This window comes from Lonchura striata, chromosome 3 (assembly GCF_046129695.1).
Source record: "Lonchura striata isolate bLonStr1 chromosome 3, bLonStr1.mat, whole genome shotgun sequence".
Classification (NCBI taxonomy): Eukaryota; Metazoa; Chordata; class Aves; order Passeriformes; family Estrildidae; genus Lonchura; species Lonchura striata.
The window spans coordinates 113,282,405-113,298,433 of NC_134605.1; the positions used below are offsets into that span (position 1 = coordinate 113,282,405).

Here is a 16,029-nt window from a genome sequence, read left to right on the forward strand (position 1 = left end):
ATCTCCCACCCAGCCCTGCCCTCTGGCACTGAGAGCCATTCCCTGGCTCCTGTCCCTCCATCCTTGTCCCCAGTCCCTCTGCAGCTCTCCTGGAGCCCCTCCAGGCCCTGGGTTCTGGGTGTCCCCACTGGTGCTGAGGACAAAAGGTGGCTGACACTGATCATAACAGGGAGAACTTGATCTGGATACTGGGGAAAAGTTGTGCTGCAGGTGGTGTGTGACAGGACAGAAAAGCAGAGAGGTGCTGGCTCTGCTGTGCTGGGGGCAGTGAGAGACCCCAGACACCCCAATGACCCCAGCCCTGCTGTGAGGTGACAACCACAGAGTCTGTGCTCCACAGGCTGCCTCAGTCGTGCTGCTGGTCCTGGGTGCCAGGACAGGACCTGAGGTGGGGATCCCATTTCCCAGCCTGCAGAGCTGCTCTGGATCCCAGCAAAAGCCCTGCAGGCAGGGGAGATTCCTGCTGGATGAGGTCTCCCTGTGATCCTCAGAGCAGCTGATGGTGGCCACCGGCTTTGGAAGAGCTCCTAACCCTGCAGGTGGGCGAGAGCAGAATGAGCAGGCGACAGAGGTGGCGTGGGAAGTCCTGCTCTGAGCAAGTGCAGGTGCTGTCACCCAGCAGCTGCCAGAGGTGACACAAGGACTGTCGGCGCTGTGGTTTGGCACCCTGGGGCTTGTGGGGCTGCTGCTCCAGCTGCTGGCAGAGCTCTGCTGCAACCTCAGCTCTTTTCCTGTAAATCCTGGTGTTGTTCTCTGACACAGTCTGTGGCTGGACTAGAGCTTGGAACAACCTGGGATAGGGGAAAGGGGGTGGAATAAGGAACATATTAAATGTTCCTTCCAACCCAATCCAAACCCAGGCAGCTCCATCTCCGGGTCTCTGGCTGGGACAAGGTCTCAAGTACACTGGGACACATCCCCGAGGCTGGGGTCACATCCCTGAGGCTGGGGTCACATCCCTGAGGCTGGGGACACATCCCCCAGGCTGGGGACACATCCCCCAGGCTGGGGACACATCCCTGTGATGTGACCACCTCAGCTGAGCAGACACTGCCAGCCTAATGGTGCTGCAGGTGGAGTTTCTGAGCCCCTCTGAAGGAACACACAGCACTTCTGCTCACTGAAACAGGAATGAGGCACAGCAGACTTCCAGAGAACTCACATTCCTGGTCCATGCTGTCCTGGACAGACCAACAAGAAGCACAAATCCCAAAGAACTAGACAGGATTTACTTTGCTTTTAGCAGAGATTTGTGTAGCTAAAATAACTAACTTTGCTGTTTACTGGGAAGATCATAAGGTTCCCTGGAGATGAAAGCCCTTCCCAGCACACTCAAGGAATCAGGAGTGTTGGAGGGACTCCTTTAAGCAGTAATTAGACAGCTGTGCTGAGGCCCCACATCTGAGCTCCCTCTCAAGTGACAGAGGCACAGGCACGTCCTGCCACGTGCACAGGGATGGAGGTGACAGCTCAGCTTCTCAGGAGCTCCTTCTGCCACAGCAATCCCACCCGGAGGAGGGAGAGGGGAGGGAGGGTGAGCCACAGCCTGCAGCAAGCCTTGGAAGGTGTGAAAGCAATGCTGCTACCTGAGGAACTGGAAGCTTCTAGGTACTGCTACCAGCACTCCAATGAGCTAAGTTCAGGCACTTATTAAAGATCTGCAGGAATGAAAGTGCAAAGTGGTGGCCTCAGGGAAGTCACATGCCCAGGGGATTTGGTGGTGAGGAAGAACAGGTACCATGGCCTGGTTGGAAGGGCAGGAGATGACACCTGGCATGTAAATATGTCAGACACCAATAGGTGAGTTCCTACATCCAGGTGCCCAAAGTCAATACGTGAGCACTTGGAGGGAAACATAAAATCACCTTTACTGTAGAAGATTACAATGCTGGTGAGACCCACTTAAGACACAACCATCTCAGGGGCAGAACAACTTATTTGGGACCAGGTACAACCCAATGTTGTCAGGAAACTGAGGCTCCCATAAGGTGCAGCTGAGCCATGACAAAGCCCAGCTTTCCTGAACCTTCCACAGATCCAGTGGCTGGTACCGTACCCTGACCCAGCCCAGGTCAGCCCCACCTGGACATGCTGACTCCTGAACTTACCAGAGCACCACCCACCTTTGGAACCACGGCTTTCAAGGGTTCTGAAGCTCAGATCTCAGGCCAGGACAGCCTCCCCAAGCACGCTGCTGATCCCAGCCCCTCCAGCACCAAAGGAACTCCCAGTACACAGCAGCCACACCACGGCCATGGTTTTGGGAAGAGACCATTTGCAGCATTCCTCCTAGTCCAACAACAGCTTCAGTGGGTCCAAACATGAAAGCACACCAATCTGAGAAGCATCCTTGAGGAAAAAGCTGTACAGGTATGGATCTAACTGCAGAAATTCCACACCTATTGGCTCTCAAGCAAGGCGGTGTCTCTCTGGGAGCATTAAGCCAGATTTTGGAAATGAGACACAAACGAGTGCTTCTCCAAGTTAGAGGGAACAGTCACAATCCCAGTGGGAGAGAAAGCCTGGAGTTGTTTTAGCTACAGAACAGAACCAAAACATGCAGAGACTTTAGTTAAACCCACACAAGACTTGTAGTCAAACCCACACAGAGAGGAAAACCCACACAGCCGAGCTGCACTGAAACACCAGACATTCAAGACAACTTGCAAGAGCAGCTCTGGTCTCTTCTCTGTTCTCCAGGGCCAGGCAGGGAATTCCCCCAGCACCAGGAATTTGACAAGCTGGTTCTTCACAAAGCATTTCTCTACTACCTTCCCCCCTTGTAAGAGTTACACAAACCAAGGCTGAAATCCTTCTCTACTTTTTGCTCCATGACTTTTTTGATGGCACAACAGGCTGCCACTCCTGGAGAATCTGTGCAACCTGCTCTGCTCCCTTGTCCTGCCTGGGCATTTCTCAAGCCCAGGTGAGATGAATTTTCCTGGCAGAGCAGCCCTCTGCCAGCCACCATCCTTCTTGAGGCTCTCCAGCTCACTAACAAGCAGGGACACGCTGGCTTTCTGTGCTCCAGGGAGGAGAAGCAGGCAAGCTGTGGGTACCCAGGGTGGGGAGAGCCCACGCCCTGCTCCAGGGCTGCAGGGACAGGAGCAGGGCCTGCCAAGGCAAAACCCCTCACAGGCAGCACTGCTGGACTACAGGCAGCAGCATCTGCCTAAAACCCTTCAAGTTAGGGTTGATTCTTCCTGTTCCTTGATGAGGTTTTCATCAGTAGGCTCTCAATCGATACCCTAATTAAATATCAGTATTGACTTGAAGAGTGGAAAAGATCAAGCGTTTTTCTCAGGATAAAGAGAATTGTTGAATCACAGGATGGTTTGGGTGGGAAGGAACCTTAAAGCTCATCCCATTTCACATCTTGCTATGTGCAGGAACACTTTCCACTATCCCAGGGTGCTGCCAAGTCCAACCTGGCCCTGGACAGCTCCAGGGATGCAGGGGCAGCCACAGCTTCTCTGAGCAACCTGTGCCAAGGCCTGCCCACCCTCACAAGGAAGAAAATCTGCAAGAGCATAACAGATTTTCTTTCGAAGGACATAAACCAAGGAGTCAAGAGGAAATCACTTCTCTGCACCTCCCAGTTGTGTTTATCACTCAACAAGGCACTAAAAACTAATCACTGGCTACTTAAAACAAAGGCTGTGTTCCTGCTTAGGCATTCAAGAACAAGTTTCTAGCAACACCAACAGACATTTTGTTTGGCCTCTGAAAATTCACAAGCAGCCCACAGATCATACAGCCTGTCACAAGAAGCCTGTGCTCCAAATCTGAACACACATTAGCCCAGCAAATATCAGGGACTTCCTAACTCTCCATCTCTGTCACTGCTGAAGTGACAGCTCAGTCCCTCCCTGGAGCAGCCAACCTGGGCACTCTCCTTCCCCTGAGCCTGCAGGGCTCCTGATCGTGCTCAGCACATTCCCTGAGTTTCAGCTGCACATCACCAGCGTGTCAGTGCAAGGACAGAGGAGCAGCAGGGCTGCCAGCACAGGACTGAGCCCAGGGAAGCAGGTCTGCAGCGTTCCCGACCTTCCCTGACCGGCTTAGCCCGCGGCACCGACAGCAACAGCACCCCGAGAGGAGCAAGCCCAGTTTGGGCTTTGGTTCATACTGGGGCAGGGAGGAGGGAAGGCCAGGCACTGGAACTGCTGCCAAGAGGTTTGTTCATGTGGAACTGAAACCAGAAGGTGAATTTTCATGGAGAACCTCTCAAGCCCAGGGCAGTGCCCGTCCCCTGGGCTGGCACTGCTGGGGCACCTCCAGGGCTGGGGCAGCTCTGGGCCCCTCCTGCCAGGAGAGACCTGGAGGGGCTGGAGCGTGTCCAGGGAAGGGAACGGAGCCCCAGGAGGGGCTGGGGGAGCTGGGAAGGGGCTGGAGAGTTCCTGAGGGAGCTGGGAAGGGGCTGGAGAGTTCCTGAGGGAGCTGGGAAGGGGCTGGAGAGTTCCTGAGGGAGCTGGGAAGGGGCTGGAGAGTTCCTGAGGGAGCTGGGAAGGGGCTGGAGAGTTCCTGAGGAGCTGGGAAGGGAATGGAGAGTTCCTGAGGGAGCTGGGAAGGGGCTGGAGAGTTCCTGAGGGAGCTGGGAAGGGGCTAGAGAGTTCCTGAGGAGCTGGGAAGGGGCTGGAGAGTTCCTGAGGAGCTGGGAAGGGGCTGGAGAGTTCCTGAGGGAGCTGGGAAGGGGCTGGAGAGTTCCTGAGGGAGCTGGGAAGGGGCTGGAGAGTTCCTGAGGAGCTGGGAAGGGAATGGAGAGTTCCTGAGGAGCTGGGAAGGGGCTCAGCCTGGAGCAAAGGAGGCTCAGGGGGACCTTGTGGCTCTCACAGCTCCTGCCAGGAGGGGACAGCCAGGGGGGATTTGGGATCTGTTCCCAGGGAACAGGGACAGGACAAGGGGAAATGGGCTCAGGCTGGGCCAGGGCAGGCTCAGGGTGGGCAGCAGCAGGAATTTCTGCCTGGAAAGGGAGCTCAGGCCTTGGCACTGCCCAGGGAAAGTCGGAGTGCCCATCCCTGGAGGTGTCCAGGGAATTCCTGGATGTGGCACTCAGGGCTCTGGCCTGGGGACAAGGTGGGGATTGGGCACAGCTGGACTGGATGGGCTGGGAGCTCTTTTCCAGCCTCAGGGATCCTGGTGTTCTGAGTACAAGCACCACCTCCTCTGCTGTTTCCATGTCCCCTGCTGCCCTATCACTCCACCAGCACAGATTTGGAGGGTAACGCAAGGAGCCCCATCAGGGAACGGATCCAGCTCAGCTGAAAAAACAGCCACGTTACACAAAGAAGTTTCCAGCCAGCTCAGTTCCTCAGCTCTTCACCACAGCCATCCCCAGTTTCTCATCAGCTCTGCGAGGCGTGTGCAAAACTGCTGCTCATTATTCACTGCCCTACATGAGAAAAAAATCCCCAAACACTCACACACAAAAGCTAAAAAAAACCCCACTAAACAAAAGCAAAACCAAACCACCCTTCTGGTACAGTATCACACCAGTCCAGCTCGCTCTGCAATCCTTCCCCTGGGTGTCCCAGCAGAGAGAGGAGAGGACAGCCCCTCTCCAGGCCAAACCATGCTTGTCCAACCTCCAGCAGCCCAGAGCCCAGGGGATTCCTGAGCTCCAGTCTGCATCCAGAGGACTGCATCCAACAGCCACCGATGGATCCACTTCCATTTTCTACTTTCATTCTGAACCCACCCATTTTTCCCCTCCAAAATTCCCCTGGCAGCCAGTCATGCAGCACAGCCACCTCCAAGTGGAAATGACTTTGGCCTCTCCTCCTGATGGGTTCAGGTCACAGAAATGGCTGAGCAGGAGTTGGGATGGACGGGCTTTGCTGGGCCAGGGTTTATTGAGGTTTTTCCTTGTGTAATTCACCTGCTCCATGCCAGGAGTCAGAAGCAGACTGAGCCCACAGCCTGAGCACAACATGAACACAACTCACAGCTGCTGCTGCTCCTGTAGGCAGGATACAAAAAAGGGACATAATTATGGAATTATGGAATGGTTTGGCTCGGAAGGGACCACGAGGCTGATCCCATTTCACATTTCACCCCCTGCCAAGGGCAGATCTTCCACTAGACCATGCTGCTCCAAGTCCTGTCCAACCTGGCCTGAACACTGCCAGGGATGGGACAGCCACAAAATTTGGGAACAGGCAAACCAGTGCTTCCAACTGGTGTAGCAACCCCTTTTTTGTTTGAATCCTGAAACTACCAGTTTTTGAAACTTCACTGCAACCCCTGCACAGCAACAGCATCTTCACCACTCACACCATCATTTGTTTTCCCAAATCTGGCAAGTTTTTCCCCATTCTCTACCTGGAGATCCCTCCTTCCTTCTGACATTAATACAGCACAATCCTGAGTGAACAACTCCTCCCAGGATGCACAAACAAACTTGAATTTACTACTTAAGGACTCTTGAGGATTTGTTTTTAAAAACTTCAGTGCTTCAATGTGCCAATATGAAGCAATTTCAAAGCAAGTGGTTCCAACTCCAACCCACTTCTAATAAAGGCAAAATAAATAATTAAAAAATAATAATTTCATCCAAGTAGTTTTCATATACTTTCATATTTAAAGTAATAGTTTTGCACACTCCTAGCACAGCTTTGGCTGTGTTCAAAATAAAACAAACTTCAAAAATCACTGTTTTTTATCTCTGGATTTGGAGACTTGCAGCCAGGTGAGTAAAGCTTAGGAGCACAACATACAGCTGCACCTCCAGGAGGGATAAAGATCCAGGGAAGTTTTACCTCCATCAGGAGCACAGGGGGGAAATCTCCAATACTCACACACCCTTTGTTCTCCTGAGCTGTTACTAGAGATTGCATGGGAAAACATTTTTTTGTGATTCATCTTCATTTGCATTGGACTTAGTCAGACAACAGTGATTACATGCTCAGGCTCAGTTCTGGCATTCAAATCCTCCAGCAGCCATCCTGGCCAGAGGAGCCTCCCTCCCTACCTGTTCCCAGGTGCCAAAGGCTGGGCCCTGAGGAGCTCCACAAAGTGTGCACAGCTCCTCTGGATCCTCTACCCACAGCTCACTTCAAACCATCAACAACCCGACCCACTGAATGCCAATAAAGAGATTGTAAAAAATAAGATCTCAGGGATATGCTGCCTGGAAGTTACTTATCCTAACATTTGAAACACTCAAAATAAAGACAAACTGCCAGCAGCAGGGAGAGCACTAAAATGAGGAGGAGCACCACCAGTGCCAGAGGGGAGCTGCACCCACTCACCGAGCCAGCCAGGAGCACCTCCAGGGCACAACTGAGAAGTCACCACGGTTCTCAAAACCAAGCACCATAAAAATGATTCTTGCACCAGAAAATCGCTGAAGAACAGTTAAAATTTAAAGCAGTTAAGCCTTCCAAGATGTATTCCTTTTGTACCTGCAAACAGCAGGGCAGGGCTGGAGGCCCAGGCTCTGCCCTCCCCAGGGAGGTTAGCATGACTTTGGGATTTCTTGCAGAAATGCCATCTGGAATATTTATAGTGCCTGAGACGGGGCAATGAAATCACTCACGCTGGCACCTCAGCACATCCAGAAGCTTAACTGCTGCTTTAGCAGGAAATATCAGATAGAAGTGACTCAAAGTCAAAGTGAGAGTATGTGGAACTACAGGGACAGTAAATTATCTCCCAGCAGCCATCATGGAGCAGGATTAGCCAGTGTGCAAAGATGAAATGTGAACAGAAGTTACTAACGTGAAGCAGAAATGTTCTATTAGTGTGTCTTCTCCAACATATGCAAACAGGCCTCTGGTTTGAGAGAATTAAAACCTTTTCCCCGTGCATCCTCCTTAGACAGAGGCCAGTTTCAATATTCCTTGAGGTCCTTCTTTTCCTTACAAACTAAAGACTAAGCCTTCCAGTGCTTGAAGGGAACCTACAGAAGAGCTGCAGAGGGACTGGGGACAAGGGATGGAGGGACAGGAGCCAGGGAATGGCTCCCAGTGCCAGAGGGCAGGGCTGGGTGGGAGATTGGGAATTGTTCCCTGGCAGGGTGGGCAGGCCCTGGCACAGGGTGCCCACCCTGGATCCCTGGCAGTGCCCAGGGCCAGGCTGGACACTGGGACACCCTGGGACAGTGGAAAGTGTCCCTGCCATGGCAGGGGTGGCACTGGGTGGCTCTGAGGTCCCTTCCCACCCAAACCATTCCAGGATTCCATGAACCAGTCCCTGCCTACAGCCCCCACCAAACACTCCAAGACATTTTACGTGTGTCCCAGGCTGTTGGCTGAGCTCTGAGCAAACCCAGGGCAGGGACCAGAGCTGCTGGGGTTATCCAAACACAGAGGAGCCTCAGCCAAGGATCCAGTCACCTCCCGTCACCCACTGTGTACACAGGGCTTTGCAAACCACATTTCCGTGTTGCTACAAGTCAAAGACTCCATCAGAGGTTTTCCCCGAAACTCTGCTCTTCCAGAGCTGCAGGGCTGCTGTGCTGGGACTTCCCACAGCAGGGACCCCCATGGAACAGCCCTTTCCAGGCTCCTGGATTGCCCCTGCTGCTGCAGGGCCAGCCTGGCTGAGTGTGAGAGCTGCTGTCACCAGGGGGAATTTGAAATCCCCATTTCAGCCAGATTGCTGCATCACTTGGGAATAATGCAGAGAGAACTGAGTGGACCTGGGTAACTCAGGTGTTTGGATTCCTCCCTCAGGGATGGGCTGTTTTTCCCAAGGTGCTAATGGAGAGTCTCCCTTTCAAGTGACATTGTCTGCACAGGACACTTCCCTCCAAGTTTCCACATCCACTTACAGAGGATTATGGAAACAACACATTTAAGGCATCTTTGGGCAGCTAAATACCACACAGACAATCAATTTGTACTCCAACACCTGCCAAATTCTACTGTGAAGACACAAACCTGACATAACCAAAGGGTGTACACAGTTACCATCACCAGACATTCAGTTCAGGATTCAGGGAATGAAACACCTCTGCCTTCTAGTTTAGGCACTCCAGAAACAAACAGCCACTGGTCTGAAACACTTCCAAAATCTGCACACGCACACTTCCTACTCAGCTTGGTGATACTTCTCTTGAAGGCCCCAAAACTGCACGGTCAGACCAGCAACTAATACTACTTACTAAATTATTAATTATTAAAAGCACGAGTTGTTGGAGCAGGAGCCACTGCGAGCCCGCTGACTTTTTAACTATGACGTTGACTATTTTTAACTTTGAGAATTGAAATAAACCTTCCCAACGAACTCCAGAAGCAAGGAATGTCATGTGATCCCAGCAAGGATCTGCCAAGCAGTGCCAAAATACACCCTGGCCACAGCAGCAAACCCATCTGGCCTCCCCGAGCTAGGGTATGCCATGGGAAGGGACAACATTAACTGCCACACAGTGCCCCAACATTTCAGCAAAATGCCAAGCTGAGGCCCTAAGAGATTTCAGGGAGTAACCTTCTCAACACTTAGTTGTCACAAAGGTGGGTTTTTTCACTTTAAATTTCCCAAGCCTTGCTTAAGAGAGTATTTTTATATGTTATAGGCTGAGGTGCAATTTTTGGGCGATGTTTCAACACAGATGAGGAAGTGCACAGGGGTGAACTTATACCCAGCACTAAGATCTACACTGACACTGCATGCTCCCTCAGCTGCATGACCAGTGATTTAAGGGATTTGCAGCAAACACAAAAGTCAGCTCCAGTTCAAATCCCTCAAAATAATTTTCTTTTTTATCCTTATGCATCTCCATGTGTTACACCAGCAGGTGCTGCAAGAAAGCTGAGCCAGGAATTATCCTTAATTTCCAGAGGCGGTCACCAAGAAGCTGCTGACCTGAACTCTTCATCTGCAAAACAAGATGTTGAGGAGAAGGCAAACGAAGCCCTGTGATAGCCCTGGGATGGAAGGATATTGGGTGCCAGGCCTGTCCCATGGCACAGATGGCACGGAAAAGGCAAAGACACATCCCTCTTTTCTGATGTCACAGCAGCTCTACCTTGGTCAGGAGGTGCTCTGCGAGGAAGGGCTGGAATCAGCTTTGCCGAGGGGGGGAAAGGACAGCTTTGTTGGGCGAGAAAACAGACCCCACCCAGGAGCGCGACCGCCTGTGAGCCACATGGATAGCGCTGCAAACACGGGCACGGCGATCCCAGCGCCCCGCCGCCCGCAGCCGCAGGGATTAGCGCTGATGGAAGGGGCCAGGTGGGCTCTGCCGGCTGGCACAGGGCGTGGGGGGCGAGCTGCCAGCGGGGGGGCACAGCGAGGGTCGCTCAGGGTCACCCAGAGCGGAGAGAGGCTCCGAACACAGCCCGCCCTGCAGCGGGGGCGAGGCGGCACCGGGGCGGCTCTGCCGGGGCTCGGGGACAGCACCGGCACCGGCACCGGCGGGGGGACACAGGGACGGGGCTGGGGGGGCACACGGGTGGGGCAAGGGGGTGACACAGACACACGGGGCTGGGGGTCACAGGGGACTGCTGATGGGTGACACAGGGGGTCCCTAGGGGTGACACAGACACGGGGCTGGGGGTCACAGAGGATTCCTGATGGGTGACACAGGGGGTCCCTAGGGGTGCCACAGACACGGGGCTGGGGGTCACAGAGGATTCCTGATGGGTGACACACGGGGTCCTAGGGGTGACACAGACACACGGAGCTGGGGATCACAGAGGATTCCTGATGGGTGACATAGGGGTCCCTGGGGTGACACAGCCACACGGGGCTGGGGGTCCCTGGGTAGGGTCACAGGGGATTCCTGATGGGTGACATAGGGGATCCCTAGGGGTGACACAGACACACGGGGCTGGGGGTCACAGGGGACTGCTGATGGGTGACACATGGTGTCCCCAGAGGTTTCACAGACACACGGGGCTGGGGGTCCCTGGGAAGGGTGACAGGGGATTCCTGATGGGTGACACAGGGGGCCCCTAGGGGTGACACAGACAGGGGGCTGGGGGGTCCCTGGGTGGGGAGGGGGTCACAAGGGATTCCTGATGGGTGACACACGGGGTCCCTAGGGGGCTGGACATAATACAAGGGACCCCTGGGGGGTGACACAATAACGGGACTGCGGTGAACACCGGGGGGGCGGGTGGGTCCCCGGGGGTGACACAGGGACGGAGCCGGGGGGTACGGCGGTGAGAACCGGGGGGTCCGCATCCCACCCCCCCGCGGGCGGAAAAGCACTGACCAATGGTGGAGATGAAGGTGGTGTTGAAGGCATCGTCGGAGAAGCGGAAGAGGACGCAGGTCTTGCCGACCCCCGAGTCCCCGATGAGCAGCAGCTTGAAGAGCAGGTCGTAGGTTTTCTTCGCCATGGGGGAGGGCGCGGCGGCCGCCGCCGCCCCTCCTCGCCGCCTCCTTCACCGGGCCCGGCCGCTCCCGAGGGCGGCGGCGACGGCGGAGGACGAGGAGGAGGAGGAAGAAGAGGACGAGAGCGACGAGGAGGAGGAGGAGGAGGGGGCCCACAAAATGGCTTCCTGTGGCGGGGCGGCCTCGCGCGCTCCCCGCGCCCGCGGCTCCTCACGGGGAAGCGGCGGCGGCGCCCGCCCTCATAACCCCGCGGTGCTCCCCGGCTCCGCCCGGCTCGATGGCCCCGGTGTTCTCTCCCTCTCTCTCTCTCCGCCCGGGCCCTTCCCGGTCCTTCCCCCCGGGCGCTCTCGGCGGCTCCTCAGAGGCGCTGCCGAGGCTGCGCGCGCCGCCTCCCCCGCCTCGCGCACCGCGCAGGCGCGGCGGAGGGCGCGGGCGCGCGCACGCCGCTCTGACGTCACCCGCACCGCCCCGGTGACGTCACCGCGCGGTCCCCGGATTTCGGTTTATTTCGTGCGGTTATTTAGATTTGGTTTTTTTTGTTGTTGTTTTTTGGGGTTTTTTTGGGTTTTTTTGGGTTTTGCTCCGGTTAGCGGAGCTCCGGGAACGAAGATCGCGTGGGGTTTAATTTAACGGGACCAGGTGCTGCTGCTGCTGGTTTAGATTTGGGTTTTTTTTGTTGTTGTTTTTTGGGTTTTTTTTGTTTTTTTTTGGTTTTTGCTCCGGTTAGCGGAGCTCCGGGAGCGAAGATCGCGTGGGGTTTAATTTAACGGGACCAGGGGCTGCTGGTGCTGCTGCTGCACTTGGGTCAGAACAAAGCGTCGGAGGGACCCAGGCTGCGGACGAGCACAGGGAAAGCGGCTTTGGGGTGTTGGTGGGTGAGAGGCTGGGCCATGAAACCCCTCGTATGTTGGGTTAATCCCCCAGTGTGGTACCAGGAACGGAGGTGATTCTGCTCCTCTGTCCCTGTGCCCAGGTGAGCCCACCTGCAGAGCTGCCCCGTGCCCAGGTGAGCCCACCTGCAGAGCTGCCCCAGCCCTGGGGATTCCTGCAGCACAAGGACCTGGAGCTGCTGCAGAGAGCCCAGAGGAGCCCCCAGAGCTGCTGCAGGGCTGGAGCCAGGCTGGGAGAGCTGGGGGGGCTCACCTGGAGAGGAGAAGGATCCAGGGAGAGCTGGGGGGGCTCCCCTGGAGAGGAGAAGGATCCAGGGAGAGCTCAGAGCCCCTGGCAGGGCCAAAGGGGCTCCAGGAGAGCTGCAGAGGGACTGGGGACAAGGATGGAGGGACAGGAGCCAGGGAATGGCTCCCAGTGCCAGAGGGCAGGGCTGGCTGGGATTTTGGGAGCGACCCTCGCCCACCGCCCCGCTCAGCTGCGCTCCCGCCCCGCGGGTCCGCAGAACCCCGCCTGATGACGTCACCAGCCAGGTCCGCCGGCCCCGCCCTTGCGCCGACGAAAGCCCCGCCCCCTCTGCGCTCCCCGCGCTCCCATTGGCTGCGCTCCCCTCCTCCCCCCCCCCCCCGGTTGGAGTGACGTCACCGCGGGAGGGCAGAGCGCGGCCGCGGGCGGGGCGGGGGGCGCCCCCTGGCGGCGGCGGCGTGAGGGGGCAGAGGGCGCTGAGGGGAGAGCGGAGAGTGCGGGGATGGTGGGGAGGTTTGGCTGGCAAGGGACAGCAAAACCCAGCTCATTCCAGCCCTGCCATGGCCCGGACAGTGTCCCAGGTGATCCCAGCCCCAGTGTCCAGCCTGGCCGTGGGCACTGCCAGGGATCCAGGGGCAGCCACAGCTGCTCTGCGAATTCCATCCCAGCCCTGCCCACCCTGCCAGGGAGCAATTCCTAATTCCCAATCTCCCAGCCAGCCCTGCCCTCTGGCACTGGGAGCCATTCCCTGGCTCCTGTCCCTCCATCCTTGTCCCCAGTCCCTCTGCAGCTCTCCTGGAGCCCCTCCAGGCCCTGCCAGGGGCTCTGAGCTCTGCCTGGATCCTTCTCCTCTCCAGGTGAGCCCCCCCAGCTCTGCCTGGATCCTTCTCCTCTCCAGGTGAGCCCCCCCAGCTCTGCCTGGATCCTTCTCCTCTCCAGGTGAGCCCCCCCAGCTCTCCCTGGATCCTTCTCCTCTCCAGGTGAGCCCCCCAGCTCTCCCTGGATCCTTCTCCTCTCCAGGTGAGCCCCCCCAGCTCTCCCTGGATCCTTCTCCTCTCCAGGTGAGCCCCCCCAGCTCTCCCAGCCTGGCTCCAGCCCTGCAGCAGCTCTGGGGGCTCCTCTGGGCTCTCTGCAGCAGCTCCAGGTCCTTGTGCTGCTGGAATCCCCAGGGCTGGGGCAGCTCTGCAGGTGGGCTCACCTGGACACAGGGACAGAATCCCCCCTGTTCTGCACCTGGTGTGTTTGCAGTAGAGCCCAAGGCAACCTGGACATGAGGAATTCCTTGACAGCTCCTGCTCTTCCCACACAGGGGAGCAAACGTACCCACAAGAGCCAGGCTGTGGAACCAGCATGGGAAATGCTGGAGATGCCCCATCACAGATTTTTCACAGACTCGACACTTCTCTCACACTGAATCCCGAGATCCCATGGTATGATCCACCACGCTGCCAACTGCAATTTGCTATCCTAATTAAGTATCCTTCTCTCATTAATTTCCCATTGTTCGCAGGATGAGTTAACTCATGTGAGGGCAGATGGGCTGCAAGGTTGGAAAAGGCCCTGGGGGTCCTGTACCTGGGCACGATTCCAGGTGTGCCCAGGTGGGCAGGAGGCCCCTGGGCTGTGCCAGCTCTGGGGGCAGCAGGGCCAGGGCAGGGCCTGGGGCACCTCCAGGGCTGGGGCAGCTCTGGGCCCCCCTGGCAGGAGAGACCCGGAGGGGCTGGAGCGTGTCCAGGGAAGGGAACGGAGCCCCAGGAGGGGCTGGGGGAGCTGGGAAGGGGCTGGAGAGTTCCTGAGGAGCTGGGAAGGGGCTGGAGAGTTCCTGAGGGAGCTGGGAAGGGAATGGAGAGTTCCTGAGGGAGCTGGGAAGGGAATGGAGAATTCCTGAGGGAGCTGGGAAGGGGCTGGAGAGATCCTGAGGGAGCTGGGAAGGGGCTGGAGAGTTCCTGGGGGAGCTGGGAAGAGGCTGGAGAGTTCCTGAGGGAGCTGGGAAGGGGCTGGAGAGTTCCTGAGGGAGCTGGGAAGGGGCTGGAGAGTTCCTGAGGGAGCTGGGAAGGGAATGGAGAGTTCCTGAGGGAGCTGGGAAGGGAATGGAGAGTTCCTGAGGGAGCTGGGAAGGGGCTGGAGAGTTCCTGAGGGAGCTGGGAAGGGGCTGGAGAGTTCCTGGGGGAGCTGGGAAGGGGCTGGAGAGTTCCTGAGGGAGCTGGGAAGGGGCTGGAGAGTTCCTGAGGGAGCTGGGAAGGGGCTGGAGAGTTCCTGAGGGAGCTGGGAAGGGGCTGGAGAGTTCCTGAGGAGCTGAGAAGGGGCTGGAGAGTTCCTGGGGGAGCTGGGAAGGGGCTAGAGAGTTTCTGAGGAGCTGGGAAGGGAATGGAGAGTTCCTGAGGAGCTGGGAAGGGGCTCAGCCTGGAGCAAAGGAGGCTCAGGGGGACCTTGTGGCTCTCACAGCTCCTGCCAGGAGGGGACAGCCAGGGGGGGTCGGGCTCTGCTCCAGGGAACAGGGACAGGACAAGGGGAAATGGGCTCAGGCTGGGCCAGGGCAGGCTCAGGGTGGGCAGCAGCAGGAATTTCTGCCTGGAAAGGGAGCTCAGGCCTTGGCACTGCCCAGGGAGGGTCGGAGTGCCCGTCCCTGGACATATCCAAAGGAAACCTGGATGTGGCACTCAGAGCTCTGGGCTGGGACAAGGTGGGGACTGGGACTCGATGGGCTGGGCGGGATTTTCCAGCCTCAGCGATTCTGTGAGAAGGTTCCCTACAGGTCGTGTCCCCTCTCAGGCCCAGCTCTGCCACAGGGCTGGGTGTGTTCAGTGCTTTGGTTTCTCACCCTGTGGGCTGTGCAGGCAGCTGTCCCCGCTGGCAGCGGGGCCCTGGCTCTGTCCCTGTCCCCTGAGCCCAGCAGCGGCTCCGCTGCGGTGCTGACACAGCACACAGCACACGGGGTTATTTTTGGCTCTTTGCTGGAGCAGTGGAAGGGCGCCGCACAAACACTTCCTCTGTGACTGAGCAGAGAGAAGGGGGAAGCTCCGTGGCACAGGCACGGAGCCCGGCTGGGAGCCGTGCTCCAGGGGGCTCCAGGCACTCCTGGGAGGTTTGTCAGCTCTGGGTGTTCACAGCTCCCTTTACAAGAACCTTTTGTCCTAGACACCTTGCTCATGGACTTCAACGCTTCAAGGAAGGTGATCTTTGGGATCCTGGAGAGGAAATGCTGCCACACAGAAATCTCAGAATCTCTGCGGTTGGAAAAGAGCTCCCAGACCTTCCAGTCCAAGCTGTGACTGATCCTCTCCTTGTCACCAGCCCAGAGCTCTGAGTGCCACATCCAGGCTTTCCTTGGACACCCCCAGGGATGGGCACCCCAAACCTCCCTGGGCAGCCCCTGCCAAGGCCTGAGCTCCCTTTCCAGGAAGAATTTTCTCCTGAGAGTCTCACATATCCCTCTGCAAGCAAGAGAAAATGTTTTCTGTCTGTTGTGTAAGGCTGGCCCTTGTGTCAAATTGTTAAATGTTATCCCATGAGGGAAGCAATTCCTCAGGAGATGCCTGACCAAGGACAAAGACACCTTTGGTCTTGGTGGCTCAGTCAGGAGAACATTGCTGCAGGACTGGGAGATTTGGA

At 56.8% G+C, this 16,029-nt stretch overlaps 1 protein-coding gene across 1 annotated transcript in view; it reads right to left on the bottom strand.

Moving 5' to 3' along the window:
• Positions 1–11,672, bottom strand: part of RAB10 (RAB10, member RAS oncogene family) — a 43,101-nt gene extending 31,429 nt beyond the window's left edge. Inside the window, exon 1 of the mRNA XM_077782495.1 lies at positions 11,162–11,672. Coding sequence (XP_077638621.1) covers positions 11,162–11,288 — 127 coding nt within the window. The 5' untranslated portion in view covers positions 11,289–11,672. The remainder of the gene's footprint in view (positions 1–11,161) is intronic.
• Between the last annotated feature and the right edge of the window lie 4,357 nt (positions 11,673–16,029).